The 15,510-nt window shown below is 43.1% G+C and overlaps 1 protein-coding gene across 2 annotated transcripts in view; it reads right to left on the bottom strand.

The window, feature by feature from the left end:
* Window positions 1-15,510, bottom strand: part of JADE2 (jade family PHD finger 2) — a 149,896-nt gene that overhangs the window by 94,392 nt on the left and 39,994 nt on the right. For both annotated transcript variants that reach the window (XM_081185556.1, XM_081185555.1), the window contains exon 4: window positions 10,075-10,232. In XM_081185556.1, coding sequence (XP_081041682.1) covers window positions 10,075-10,232 — 158 coding nt within the window. The remainder of the gene's footprint in view (window positions 1-10,074; window positions 10,233-15,510) is intronic.

The raw sequence follows: 15,510 nt of genomic DNA on the forward strand, positions 1-15,510 counted from the left end.
ACCAGGGGTCCATCTAGTTCTCTAGAACCTTAAGCAGAGGTTCTTTGCTATGGAGGTACCCTGCTATGGATATCCTTTTTTAACTGGAAGTGCCAGGAATTGAAACTGGAACTTAATGTTTCCAAGCTGTGGTTTCTACCACTGAACTAAAGCCTCTACCATTTTATTCAGCTGATTCACGAGTGGCATTCAACAAGTGCAGGTTCCCTGCATGCCTGGGAACCCTGCATGATCAGGGATCTCAATCACATGGGGAGCCAGGATCCCCACTTCAGATCTTCAGCCCTAATGGAGGTGTGAGGTGTGGAGTGGTGAGGGTTAGGATTAGCAAGAGATGTGGCTCTGGGGGCAGAGCCATGTTGTGGGCCCTACTCTGTCTGACTCTTTCTCCCCGACACGATTTGGAGAAACTATTGAAGGGGACTATCAGTTCAAATTGTTGCAGCCATTTGGTCTCTTAAAAATTGTCATGAACTTCTCTGCAAAAAAAATAAAGAAATAACAGAACTTTAACAGAAAAGGATGATGAAGAAACGATTGCCTAGCATGAGAAATATAGCTGTCAGGGCAGACAATCTGGAGGCAAATGGGTTCAAGCAAGACAGGTTTCACAGTGATGATACTGAAAGGCGGTGGAGAGCGGGTCAGTGGGTATCTTCTCTGGAATGCCAGCACAATGGTGCAAAGAGTAAGGCACTGGGAGCCTGCCTTCCCAAATTCATGATGCAAGACACCTGTGCCAAAATTTTGCCAGGTAAGAGACACAATGATAATGGAGAGGAAAGAAATTAATACATGGTATGAAGCAGACTTTAAATGGGAACAAGAGAGAGGACTGTGGTTGGATCAAACAGGCTCAGACCCAAGAAAACCATCAAGAAATCACTTCTTCCTTTGTATTCAGTAACAGTAATGGGAGCACTCTTACTTCTTGACCAAGTGGTTTCAAGGGGGCTTTCACTATCTCTCATATATATATATATATATATATATATATATATATATATATATATATATATATATATGCAGGTTTTGGTGTCTTCGGGTGTCTTCCCGTGTAAGAGTTGGGGTGTCTAGGCGACGTTTCGACGAGGTCTCACTCGTCATCTTCAGGCTGGTGCTTTCGGCTTCTTGTTACTAGAACAGAGCAGGATCTCAGTGTTTGAGTTCCTATAAATACTGTTGAGGGGGTGTGGTGTATAGCCTCCAACGTTCTGGGCAGAGAGGGAGTTCCCAGGTTAGTGTGCCTTTTCTTCTTTTGTTCCTTAATTACTTGAGGGATATCTTGAGTGATTTCTTGAGTGATATTCTGAGTACCACTTAGGAGGGTCATTAGGTGTGGATTAGTTGCTAAAGCTTTCGTGTCTTGACCTCTTGAGCTTGTGAAGAGTTTTTCTGAGAAGATGGCTGTACTGCACTTAGTTGTGCTCTGGCTTGGCTTCGTGTATAGGGGCGAGCTGTGGTTTTGTGCCCTGTGCCAGCCAGATCTGTGTAGGGATTGCAGGGGGGTGCAGCATCCGGAGGTGCCACTATGGTTTGGCTACTGGATGGTGTCTGTACTTTATCTGTGGAGAGGGTCTGGGTTTGGGTCTGGTGTGGTTGATTGGAGATGGCGTTCTGTGTGTCTCTGGTTCTGGTGTCGGTTTTTGTGGGGAGGGCTAATTTCCAGATGTCTGGCAGGCGGGACGTGTCGTCACGCTTGTTCATGTTGTGAGGGTGTTTCTCTATCTCGATGGCTTCCATGATTATTCTCTTGTGGTGATGTTCCATGTTAAAGAGCAATTTGGAATCTGCAAAATTAATTTCGTGTCCTGTTTCTTTCATGTGTTGGTAAAGAGAGGAAGTTTTTTCTTCTTTTTTGACGGCATTCTTGTGTTCTGCGATACGTGCATTTATTCGTCTGTTTGTTTGTCCAATGTACGTGGCTGGGCAGACTTTGCAGGGTATTTCATAGACCCCTTGGTTTTCTAACTGGATTTCTAACTTTGCAGTCGCCCCGAGACGCATCCCCACGGAAAACATCATATGCGGAGTCGAAGCTAGCCTAACCAAAATCAACCCAGATGAAGCCAATAAAATCAGACTTGAAGTCACCAACATCCTCTGCTCCAGCAAACCACCCAGAAGCAATTTACACAAAGAAGAACAGAAAGCACTCACCAACCTGAGGAAAGACAACAACATAATCATTCTCCCAGCAGACAAAGGCAATGCCACTGTTGTGATGAACACATCGGACTACCAAGCAAAACTATCAAATCTACTCCAAGACCCTACCTACCAACCTATAAAAACAGATCCCACCACCTATCTGGAAAAAACCACCAAATCCAAAATAAAAGCCTCTCCTATCAGTGAAGAAATCCAGCTAAGAATCATCCCCAGAGAAAAATCATCCAGATGCCCCAAACTCTACGGTCTCCCCAAGATACACAAAGAAGGAACACCACTCAGACCAATAGTCAGCTCCATAGGCTCACCTCTACAAAATCTCGCTAAATTTCTCGCTAAGCAACTTCAGCCCTATGCAGAATCTATCGCTTCACACGTTACAAACTCCTTCCAGTTCATAGAAACAATAAAGAAGCAAAACCTACATCCCGATGACCTACTTGTGAGCTTCGATGTTGTATCTCTCTTCACACAAGTGCCCATTAATGAAGCCTTGACAGCCATTCAAAACAAATACAATCCCCCCGAATACATCCTGGACCTGACCAACCACTGCCTAACCAACACGTACTTCATCCACAATGGACAAAGATATAAACAGATAGAAGGAGCACCTATGGGATCACCCCTCTCACCGGTCATCGCAAATCTGTACATGGAACACTTTGAAACCAATGCTTTAGACAAGTCAGAACACAAACCCAAACTTTGGCTCAGATATGTTGACGACACCTTTGTAATTTGGCCACACGGGAAGGAAAAACTAGATAGCTTCCTCACACATCTCAACAGCCTACACCCCAAAATACAATTCACTATGGAAATAGAAGCCAACAACCAACTTCCCTTCCTTGACGTCCTAATCTACAAAAAACCTGATGGCTCCCTAGGACACACTATCTACCGGAAAAAAACACACACCAACCGCTACTTACATGCACAATCACACCACCACCCTGCACAAATAAACTCCGTAGCCAAGACTCTCATCTCCAGAACCAAACGCCTGGCTGACAAAGACCACTTGACAACTGAGTTACAGAATCTCTCAAATGTGTTAATCGCCAACGGATACCAACAAAACAGGGTTACGAAGCTAATCCAAAAAGAAACACCCCCCAAAAACCAAGACACAGAAGAAAACAATGGCATGGCCCTCCTTCCTTATATCAAGGGCACTACAGATAAAATTAGCAAAATCCTCCATAAACACAATATCAAAACAGCCTTTTGCACCAACCAAAAAATAGCCAATATCCTCAGAAACCCAAAAGATAAAATCCAGTTAGAAAACCAAGGGGTCTATGAAATACCCTGCAAAGTCTGCCCAGCCACGTACATTGGACAAACAAACAGACGAATAAATGCACGTATCGCAGAACACAAGAATGCCGTCAAAAAAGAAGAAAAAACTTCCTCTCTTTACCAACACATGAAAGAAACAGGACACGAAATTAATTTTGCAGATTCCAAATTGCTCTTTAACATGGAACATCACCACAAGAGAATAATCATGGAAGCCATCGAGATAGAGAAACACCCTCACAACATGAACAAGCGTGACGACACGTCCCGCCTGCCAGACATCTGGAAATTAGCCCTCCCCACAAAAACCGACACCAGAACCAGAGACACACAGAACGCCATCTCCAATCAACCACACCAGACCCAAACCCAGACCCTCTCCACAGATAAAGTACAGACACCATCCAGTAGCCAAACCATAGTGGCACCTCCGGATGCTGCACCCCCCTGCAATCCCTACACAGATCTGGCTGGCACAGGGCACAAAACCACAGCTCGCCCCTATACACGAAGCCAAGCCAGAGCACAACTAAGTGCAGTACAGCCATCTTCTCAGAAAAACTCTTCACAAGCTCAAGAGGTCAAGACACGAAAGCTTTAGCAACTAATCCACACCTAATGACCCTCCTAAGTGGTACTCAGAATATCACTCAAGAAATCACTCAAGATATCCCTCAAGTAATTAATGAACAAAAGAAGAAAAGGCACACTAACCTGGGAACTCCCTCTCTGCCCAGAACGTTGGAGGCTATACACCACACCCCCTCAACAGTATTTATAGGAACTCAAACACTGAGATCCTGCTCTGTTCTAGTAACAAGAAGCCGAAAGCACCAGCCTGAAGATGACGAGTGAGACCTCGTCGAAACGTCGCCTAGACACCCCAACTCTTACACGGGAAGACACCCGAAGACACCAAAACCTGCATTCCTGTACCCGTGAAAATCTACGAAAGCAAATATATATATATATATATATATATATATGGAGGTTTTGGTGTCTTCGGGTGTGACGAGTGAGACCTCGTCGAAACGTCGCCTAGACACCCCAACTCTTACACGGGAAGACACCCGAAGACACCAAAACCTGCATTCCTGTACCCGTGAAAATCTACGAAAGCAAATATATATATATATATATATAATGGAATTCAGGATTCAGGAGCACCAGAAATATGTCCCACAACCTATTTTTCAGTCTGGGGCATGCACACCTAGAGGCAATGAGGAAGTAGGCTGTCAGTTTATAGATACCCAAGCTTAAAGATGAAAAGAAAAGCAAAAAAAAAATTTCCCTTCAGAAGCCAATGACTTCATTGCTGGGAGAGGAGGAGGAACAGGCAGAGAAATTATCTTGCTTCCGTCTTTCCCTCCCAGGGGAAAAAAATTATCTGTGCATCATCTAAACATTTGCTAACGAAGGAAGATTATTTGTCTATGGCATGTAGTGGAATTATTTCCTAAATGTGTCATGACATGCTATTGCCTGTGTTTGTGGCTTCCAGACCTTGGTATGGCTCTTTTCCCCTCTAGGAATTTCCAATGTAAATCACTGTCAAGAATGACAGCATTAGCACAACAGAACACAGGGCATTTGTCTCCTTGCTGGCTTAAAACCCCACGGCCTTCATTTTCACTTTCAGAGAGGCATTTACGCTGTCCCATTATGAAGAGACCTTAAAGAGGGGGCAATTGCCCATTTTTGTTTGAGCAAGCATTAGGTCATCTGTGCTGTTTATTTGAGCAAATTGAAAAGAAAACATCAAGAGGAAGAAAACCACTAAGGTCTGAGATTCCAAATGTTGCAGTGGAAGGATGTGGTATAACTGGTAAAAAAGAAGAAGAAAGTTGCTACTTTGTTCATGTACAGGTTCTGTAAGTCACATATTCTTACCTCATTCCCCACATGTCAACTCAACAGCTTTAAGGCCCTCCCCAGGTGTGTATACTGTAGGAATGGGGACACTGCAGAAAAAAGGGGAGTAGTTGCTAAGTTGCATGGCAGAGCCATCCCTCTCTAATGAGTAGCCAAATCCCTCTTGTAAGTAAGGTGTGGGATTTTCCAAGGCTTCTTTGGCATGAGGGTTTTGTGACTCTTTTCAGATGGCACAAAATCAATCCAAATAATCTACTCATTTATGAGACACGGGCAGCTTTGTAAAGCCTTGAAGCACCTGCTCCTTATTCAACTGGTCCAGGGTAGTCACTCTGGAAAAAAAGATTAGAGAGACTGTTCAAGGGCCAACTATGTAGCTACTTCATCTTTATGGGGGAAACGTGGTTTCAGACATCACAAAGTCTCCCTACAGCAGTTCTAACATCAGCTAACCAGGACTGACTTTGTAACATCTGAAAGAAAATTTCCGAAGAGTCTGAAACCCCTCCATAAATTCAGCTTTTATTTGAAGCCTGCTTTTGAACAAAACAGAAAACATATTTCCAGGGTCTCACATGTACAGAATGTTGAGGGCGCATGTTTTTGTCATAAAGCGAAACGTGCAAAGTGTTGTTTATAGCCCGAAGTCATAAACTCTGTGTTTGAAATCCGCCTTCCTCTTTTGAATGGGACTATCATCTAGCATATGACAGAAAGTGGAAAACACCTGGACAAGTGATTATGCCCCTGGGGTATTCAGAGAAGGAACAATACATGCATACATCCCCTGTCCCTCCTTCCTGTTTGCTGCCATAAAGACAGCCGTCAGTGTCACTATTTATATTCCACACTCCTGGTTCTCTCTATTGCCTGCGCTAACTACAGTCATTTATAGCAAGTGGCTATGCTACCCATTCTTAAAATGTGGTCACAACTGAGATACAACAGACTTGCAAGGTGGTAGCAACACTCCTGAAAATTCACTCCTTATTTTGAAACTTAGCTTAGGAGATAAAAGCTGCCTTGATATGTTCCTATGGAAGTGGGACTCTTGTTTTTAGCCTATGAGAAAATGTAAGAAGTTGCAAACTGAAATGGCCACTTGACAGGAAATAATGGGCACTTTAGATGCACCTGCATTACTGACACAGGAAGCTGTGGTTTCCATCTCGACTCACTAATTTAGAATGATGTGCAGATGGCTGAGCAAGGATGGATGCAGGAAAGGGATAGAAGTACAGATGAACTCGGCTGGGTGGCACCCTACCCACAGCCAACAGAGAAGGGCCACGTCCTGCAGAACTGTGAAAGGTGCTCCTGTGTAGTTTGAGATGGTCAGGTCTACCAGCGGCAGACATTCTGGAGCAGGAAAGGGATTCAGGTGGCCTCCCTAAGTGATGGGTTGAACACACTGAATGACTGCAGCAGGTAATAGCATGTGACTGGCTATCTGAGATCACCTGATTCCCAAGTTCAGGACACTTCCAGGCTGCGCTGCTGGTATCCCAGATCAAACTTATTTCATCGTCTCAGACCACTGACCCTTGCAAGAGTGGCTAAAAAGTACATCAGGATCTACTAGTACACTGTAGGGTGATTTGTAGTAAAATGGCATTTCTAATGCCCCTAATAGGATATCCCCTCAAATATATTGAAATCTCTCTTTTGTAGTACCTTGGATATAGATTTATACTTGCATATGGAGATTATTCAAGTGTATAGTTCTTTGAGAGCAATAGTTAATTGAGGCTACCTCTTAATCACCACTTTGCTTCTGGCTCTGGCCTCTGAGCCACAATTTTGCACCTAGTTCTGGTTGATGGATCATGGGGTTCTAGTTACAACAATCAAAAGTAGATCCTGCAAATCTTAGGTCTACCCATGACTGGTGTAGGAAATCAGTGCCTGGTTTACAGAAACCACTGCTTGAACCTTGGAAATCTGATAGGGCAGAACAAATGGGTTCAGTATAACCTTTGCCAAGAGTTCTTCAGATGGTATTGTGAAATGCCAACAATGGCTTGATAGTGTGTGGCAGATGATTCAATTAGTTCAGAAAAGATGGTGGAATAACGAAGACTGAAGCACAACAGCCCTAGGACTGGACACACTTCCTTACTCAATAAAAATGCTTTTGGTTTATGCAAAAGCATTTTTCTCCCCCTTTGAAACACTGTACAACACAGCTCCCATATGCAATCCCTTGGTCTCGGTATATCATTCAGAGTCCTCAGTCCAACGTGGAGTTAGTAACATTTAAGCCCTGATTTCAAAGGCTTTATGGGTGTCCACCTCTGTGCTGGGCTGTGTCCAGAGCCTTTGGCTACCTCCTCACTGGGGTGAAAGAGCAGATCACATTAAACAAACTGCTTGCCTGCAAAGTATACTTGCCAAAAAAAAAAAAAAGTGAATCCGTTTAGTCTGTCTTTAAATAGGCACCTCCGGCCCAGGCAACGTCAGGCTATCACTTTTCATCTTGACACAGCACCAAAATCAACCTTCAGCTCTAGAGCAGGACATTTACGACTACAGACTGTGGTTGTATATCAAAGTTGGTAAAAATAGATATTCCACCCAACATTTCTTTAAGGATTAAATAAACTTCAAATTCCATTTTTATGGCTTCCATTTTGGACGTGTTTAGATTCCTCATTGAAGTTTGGTTGTTTTCCAGTCGTGTCATTCATCCCCCAACCTTCCCCAAATCCTTATGGAAGGAGATGAGTGCACAAAAGTTTATTTCATAACTTTCCTCTACCAACAGCTGTTGCTGCTGTCACTGCTGGACAAGCTGTGCTTCAGGCAGTTATTGACTTTACTGAAATATTTCCATCCTTTTTGGGGGGGAAGGGGAGGAATTTCCTGCATGAAATCTGAAAACACCTTAATGTGCTTAAAATCCTCTTGAGCTCTTTCAACGCACTGATTTTCACAGATTAACAGTGGGCTTCAGAATTACATGTAACATCTTTTAAGTGCAGAAAGCCCCAGGATCTTTGATATCAATATCAAAGTTGACTTGAAAAGACACAGGGAAGAAAATAGAAATGGCAAAATGCAGAGGCAGGGATGTTATTGGCCAAAGCCTGCTCAAATGCTAGTCAGTTGCTTTTGCAGTACATCATGTGCAAGAGCAGCCTTGAATTAATTTAAATAGGACCTTTTCCATTTGGGCTTCAGCGTTTAATAAGAAGCTAATAAGGATGCCAGGAGATGGGAGATTTGGGTTTGGAACTGTTTTCTGCCAGAATTCTTTTGCAGAATCTTGAACAATTACTTACTTAAAGAGTTGTATTCTATCATAAAGTCTTAAGCCGGGTTATCGCAGCACCAAGCCATAAACATCTGATCTACAAGATATACCATGAAAAAGGAAAGACAAAAGCCTATTCAACACCATTAACTTCTCAGCACCAGCCACTCACTTAGGTATGTTGTGCCAATATGTCCCAACAATAACAATACTTCTCAAAATCATGGGGTGTCTCACAGTCAGCCTCATCCATGAGGAGTCACAGGATGCCCAAGGAAAAAGCCAGATAACCAGTGGAAATTTGTGTCCTTGTGGCAATTACTTCCCTGAAGCTGCATGTACATGCAGCCTGGACCGCATTATGGTTTCTATAAGAATGCATTCCTGGGGATGGTCAAATGTGCAATACATGGAGAACAATTTCAGAGTTTCAAGTGACCCTATATAACAGGTACGTCCAACTTCCAAGAGACTGCGATCTACTCCCACTATTAAAAAAATGAGGATGAGCCGAAGTTGTTGAGCTTTTTTGGGGGGGCATCGGGGTCCCGGAATTGACCAGGGACACATTGCAATCGACCTGTTGGACATCCCTGCTATGTAATGTATCAGTGAAAGAAACTGAAAACAGGGAGATAGAATGCAGTTCTGTCCAGTTTGGATTTATGAAAATCTTTGAAAACAGAATTTGGTGAGACGGGGGGACATTTATCACATATGTTCAAACACACTTGACTTTAACTTACCATAGTTGTCCTGTGACTTTGCAAAGCCATCAGAATAGGAAAGATCAGGAGGGTGGAAAGCATAGCAATAGTCTGGGATTTATTATCCCCCAACAGCATTCCATATAATGCAAACTGCAGTAGGCTTTTGGCAGCCAAAATCCACTCGAATTATCTGGAGTAACAGCACAATTCTAATCATGTCTAGTAACAAGCAAGTCCTACTGAATTCAATTGGGCTTAACCCAGGCAAGCAGGTTTTGGATTGCCACCTCAGGGAAAATCATACCCAAGGTAGATTTTCAGGTGAACATAAACCCTCTCATTAACCACTAACTCCTTTGAACCATTTCATGCTTGCAATCCGATTTTCTGCTGGTGCAGTGGTTAAAGCTGGGACTGATCCTATTCCAACAGCAGCACAGCTAAGTTAATGCTGTTTCTGCCTTCTAGCTCAGAACCCAAGTGAGTCAAATAAGAAATGAGATTCTCTCGGGGATATCAAACAGCCCTAAATCAGAAAGCAGTTTGTTGATACCATAACAGCTATTGGAGGATGCCACATGGTGACACTGGGCCTGACTCTTAACTCCCTCACAGGAAAAGTTAACCCTGTAAAGCTACCCTATACAACTGGGATCATGTAAAGATTCCTCATGGAATCATAGGAGGCAGAACATGGCACTCTCTGAGGGGGAAAAACCAACTGAAGGTATCTCACAAACAGAAGAACATCAGGCTTACCTAACCACTGGTTCAGGGATTGTTTCTGTATTTGCTGGCACCTGAACACCTTTCTCCCACTCTTGCCTCCAGGGATCAGCAAGGATGTAGTACTCATCTGGGCTCAGTTGGTAAGAATCTGGGATTTTCATAGCTGTTATCAGATCGGTACGAAAAACCTGGAGAAGAAGATGAGAGTGGGACAGTGAGAGGCAGGACACATCCTTGGCACTCTACTTGGCCTTTGGGAGTAGAAATTCATGTCTACCACCTGGCTGTACCATGTATATATGGGGGAAACCTCTTCAGGCCTTGGATAATTAAGGGAAGTTATTAGATACACAAAAGCAAATGTGGCTAATAAGTTAGCTCCTATATACATGCTGAGCTCTTACATCAGTACTGAACATTGTGAAAAGGAACCCCTGTCAAGGAAACTTGGAACCAATTATGTGCAAGTTACTCTGAAGGAAGAGTTGGAAGTGCAAAACAAATCATTTTTGAAGGGAATGTCTCTGTATCCCAGGAGGACTTATGGGTACTTGCTTCACTAGGAATTCATTTGTCAGCACAGTCTCACTCATGGAGAGAACTACTGGAATTAGTACTGCAGGGTAGATTCACTGAACCCTATTTTCTGTTTGTTTTCTTGTCTCTGTAGTTTCTTGAAATTTCCCACCAATTCACTCTAACCCACAAAGATTGACTGATTGAAACTGTTTTCTCTGATGAGTCATCTCCTTTAGCATATACATGCTGTGAACTGTTCCAGGGAATTTTTTTTTAAAGTCAAATAATAGCAGAGTTACTCCTCAAAAGATGCATATGCTTAGCTTGGACGCATAAAGGATTTTGACTTCTTGCTAACAGTAGTAGTAGTAATACTGGTGGTGCTACTAGCAGCTGAAATATTGTAAATATTTTGTCACATAATTATTGTTATCACATTATTTTCCAATCTTCAACCCCAGACACCCCAAGTTCATTCATTTTCATTTCCACACAAAAAGTCTAAAAGGGGGTCTCCAGTTGTTATTATCACTAAATGTCAAGAATAGTCTTCCTCCAGCCCAGTATGAAGACTTTATCTCAAAAAACCCCTCCAACATCCATTATGAGAATAATAATCCATAGTTACTTGTTGCAGCTTCATTAACATATACCCAACTCCATGTCTTTCTCAAGTGCCTTCATTTGCCTGCAATATGTCTTGAACTGCAATAATGCCTCTTGCTTGCACAGAACTCTGTGGCCTTTACACAGCTGGAATAGAGTCACTGTACGGAGGTGCGCTGCTTCCTTTGCTCTTCCCAGTTCACCTCTGGCACTACCTACTGCTGCAGTGCAACCCAGAAGGTTGCCTATGAGTGAATGTGCCCCACCCCTGTGCTCTCTAGGGAGTTCAGAGAGATGTTTTAGCCTCATAAGGACCTTATTAAGAAGTCTGCGTTGATAGTGACTTCCTCAGGGCCACCCAGAGGGCTTCTTGGCCAAGTGTGGATTTCCAGTGTCCCAGCCAGACTAATGCACAGCGACACACTTCTACAGTATAACAAAATGCTCTAAAATGGACACACAAGAGCGAAACTGAGCCAACAGTTGGGCCTATCCAATCCGCTCCCAATAACGGAAGAAGCTTGACAAGAAAGAAAGGCAAAGAGGGGAAGATAGGTTCTGATATTACTGAAGAATGAAGAATGTCCTAACTAAGGCTGCCACCACTGCTCATCAAATGGGTCTCCACGGGGGGAGAGGGGAGGAAAAAATATTCAGCTGAATGTCACCCAATCCTTTCCTCCTTGACACAAGGGAACAAAAAGCAGCAGTGAGATGCCAGAGGAAGAAATCTAAAAAGCTAGTGCCCATGTCCTCTATGGTGAGGTAGACAGCATTTCCGATTCAAATGAATGGCACTGAGCCTCTGTCACTTACTGACAACTCACATCCATTATTTTGGACACCTCTCAGGATACAGCATGAACTGGTCCAAACCAGAAGTTGTATCCCTTGATGATGTGCTGCCCCACAGTTTTTACAAGGCTTGGAATTTCGGTTTGTGTCCCGCTAAACTAGCATATCGGGGAATTCTAGTTCCCAGAGATAGTGGCAACGTGGTCAACTGCAAACTTATGCATATAATCAAGGAAATACAGCGTGACTAGGAATGGTGGAAATGTTTACCCCAGAGTCTGTGGGGCAAGGTTCCTGTGATAAAAATGAACATGCCACCCAGACTGATCTCTGTCCTGAGGGGATTATCCATATTGCCTTGGTCCTGGGAAAATCCCCAAAATTCTTGGATGCTCACGCTATGTTCAGTTATCCTGCAGTGCTGTGGGTCCTGACAGAGGAGCAAAGTAATTAGACTTTGCGTGCCCTGTTGCTGGTCCAAAGACTAGTGGAAAGAGCATATATCTCTCCACTCCTACCACACGCACAATCGCTCAGAGGGCTCATCTACTCTGGCACCATATGGGGGAAAAGCTACCTTCAGTAGGTGGCACAAAGAGAATACACACTTGAACATTTGGGAGTTGTACTGGAAACTGTTTGAAGGAAGCACACGCCCATCAGGTTCTGCCAGGACCTATTCTCCTCCCGCTTTTCTTCCTCCCACCACCCATTGCTTCCTTCTTTTAGTTTTGTTCTGGTTGTATTTACTTTAACTGTATAATACTGCACTGCAAATTGCTATGCTCCATTGCTGATCTTTCTCTTTATTGTCATTGCCTTTATTCCTCGACTGTATCAAGGAAAATAAAAATAAACAGAACTCTGAGCATGATTTGAAATTGGCATGTATCAAATGAAAAGTTGCCCCATCTTACTTCTGTGTAAATCAGAGGATGAATGGCACTCCACATTAATATGGAAGCCACCGGTTGCTTGAGCAAAAGTCCAAACGCTGTCCTTTTTCCAGACAATGGGTGAACTTAGTACAGCGGCCTCAGAAACATTTAATTTAAAACTAATTTAGCAACTGAAATGACTCAGGTTTTCCACTGTGCTAGCCTTTCCTAGGGCATGTTGATGTTTTCTTTCTTGTAATTGAATGGCTGGTCCAGATAAATGCAGCAGTGCAACTGCAGTCACCTGATTCTCATTCTCTTTTATATATTATTGCAGGCAGAGCAGGGGAAGAAAAAAAACCCACCACCCTCCCACACCTGGATCTTTAGAAAGCATTCCTTTCAAATCAGAGCCCAATTCAGCAACCATCAAGACTGTTAAACATAAGGATTAAAACACAGCAGCAACCCCACAAAACTAAAGGTTGCATTGCCTTGTTATCAGAAGTAAGCATGACTACAAGCATGCTTCTTGAGTCTCCACTGAGTTCATGCCAAAAGCAAACTGGGAAAGGACCAAGCTAATTGTAGCATTGTTAAGAAAAATGCCATTAATTAGTTTACAGCAGCCAAAGACCCCAACCATATAATCTACTAATGATCAGAAACACAAAAAACTGACCAGTTTAACTCCCATGGCACAACTGTTGTACAGCCTACAAAAGGCTAGCAGAAAGTCATATCAGTTCTTGCTGGATGTCTTTCAGCTGAGATGATTGTGTTTCACCCACATGTTAAGTAGAGTGTGGCGCTTGAATGCTGCCACAGAACCAGGCAAATCTTTCTAGCCTGGGTAACTCAGGCCACCTTTTACTTTTTTAGACTATGCCTTGAGGAAGTTCATGAGGGATCATATACCACTTATAATAATTAGGGTGGTTCTTACAAGCTGGTGAGGACTCAGCTTGTATTTTTATTTATGAATACTACAAATCCATGGCACTCTAGTACATTACTAGTAAATACAGAATAATCCCTCTGAAAGAAAGTGTCCCAGGTTTACATAAATACTCTGAGTAGAATTCAATGCCATGCTGGTGCCTGTACAAGCATATCAGCCTGCCTGGCAAAACATCCCACTCTTCCCCTCCCCTGCTGTTCTGGAGGTTCAGGGGGCACATGGGGGGGGGGGTGAGCAGGGGAATACCACCCTCTGTCTTTAAACTAAGGTGGTGCAGATGGTTGCTAGAAGTGGTGGAAGCTTCTTCGCTTTCTGACTTCTCCCATCTTAACTTTTCTGCATGACCTGATTGAGACAGAAGTGTGTACAAGCGCCAGTGGAAATTTTGAAAGCCCACATTTTAGCGTGGTCCTGAAGGCAATTTTGTTCATATATTTATCAGCCTTGGGAACCCCTTGTAAGTGGTGGGTTACAAGACCCCAACAACATGCATAGGGTTTGAGTCTCCGCTCCTCCACATGCAGCTGCTGGGTGACCTTGGGCCAGTCACACTTCTCTCAGCCCCACTCACCTCACAGAGTGTTTGTTGTGGGGGAGGAAGGGAAAGGAGATTGTTAGCCGCTTTGAGACTCCTTAAAGGGAGTGAAAGGCGGGATATCAAATCCAAACTCCATAGGGCATCCATAACATCTGCACCAGGTGTACTTGCGAACCAATAAAAGGTAAGTATACATACCGCCCAATTTATTCAAACTTTATACTGTACAGTACACTGTTTTCAAGCTAGAAGGCTCACAGGGAACTAGATGTATGTGTGTACTGTGGTGGTAAGCATGTGCATGGAGTCTACCTCCACTATGAGTAGGGGATTTCCTGGCTGGTATTTGTATGAATCAACATTGTATCTGTTGAGCTAATGAAAGGTCTTTGTTTCTTCTCCCAGAAGTGAGGTCTCTCAGCAAGCTGGAAAGAATGCTCCTAGTTCCAAGTAATAATACCTAGGAACATTCTGCAGCTGCTGGACACAAAGGAAGTGCTCTTACCTGTCTACAAGCTTAAACGTTTTTTCTTTTACAGCAGACCTTGTTTTGAAGAAAGACCACTTCACACATTGCCTTTTTGTAGGTGACTCATGCAACAACACTTGTCACAAAGCTGTGATGTTCTGCAGCTCTTTGTTGACTGCAGATTTTATCTTCACTTCTGAAATGGCCCAGACTGAGAGGACTCCTGTTTGCCACAAAATATACCTCCCTGAAATCAGATCACCATCTTGACTTAAGATATAATATTAGTACTTATTAGTCACTTTTCTTTTACAATAACTCAAAAGTAATTCAAAGTGGCTTACAAAATATACATGTATTTTATTGTTTCGTTTTCTCTTAGAAGAATGGGGGGTTATCATCTTGGGGGGGGGGTAGAAAGGGGAAAGGTTATTCAGAAAAATAGTAAACAAAATTGTAGCCATTGTCTTTCTTGACAATGTCTGCAGCCAAACCCAACCAGATTCTCAGTGACACATGAAACTGCAAGACCAAGATCTACGCTGAGTCTTGCTCTCATGAGAATATTTCAACCCCCATCTCCTTCCTATTTTCCTTCTATAGATTCCCCTAATGTACACTGCGAGGGTAAAAGAAATAACATCCTAACAGCAACAAGAACAACAATTCCATCATGGCAAATAATGCTTTTCTGTCAAGA

The sequence above is a fragment of the Podarcis bocagei genome (genome assembly GCF_964188305.1).
Source record: "Podarcis bocagei genome assembly, chromosome: 2".
In the NCBI taxonomy this organism is placed as follows: Eukaryota; Metazoa; Chordata; class Lepidosauria; order Squamata; family Lacertidae; genus Podarcis; species Podarcis bocagei.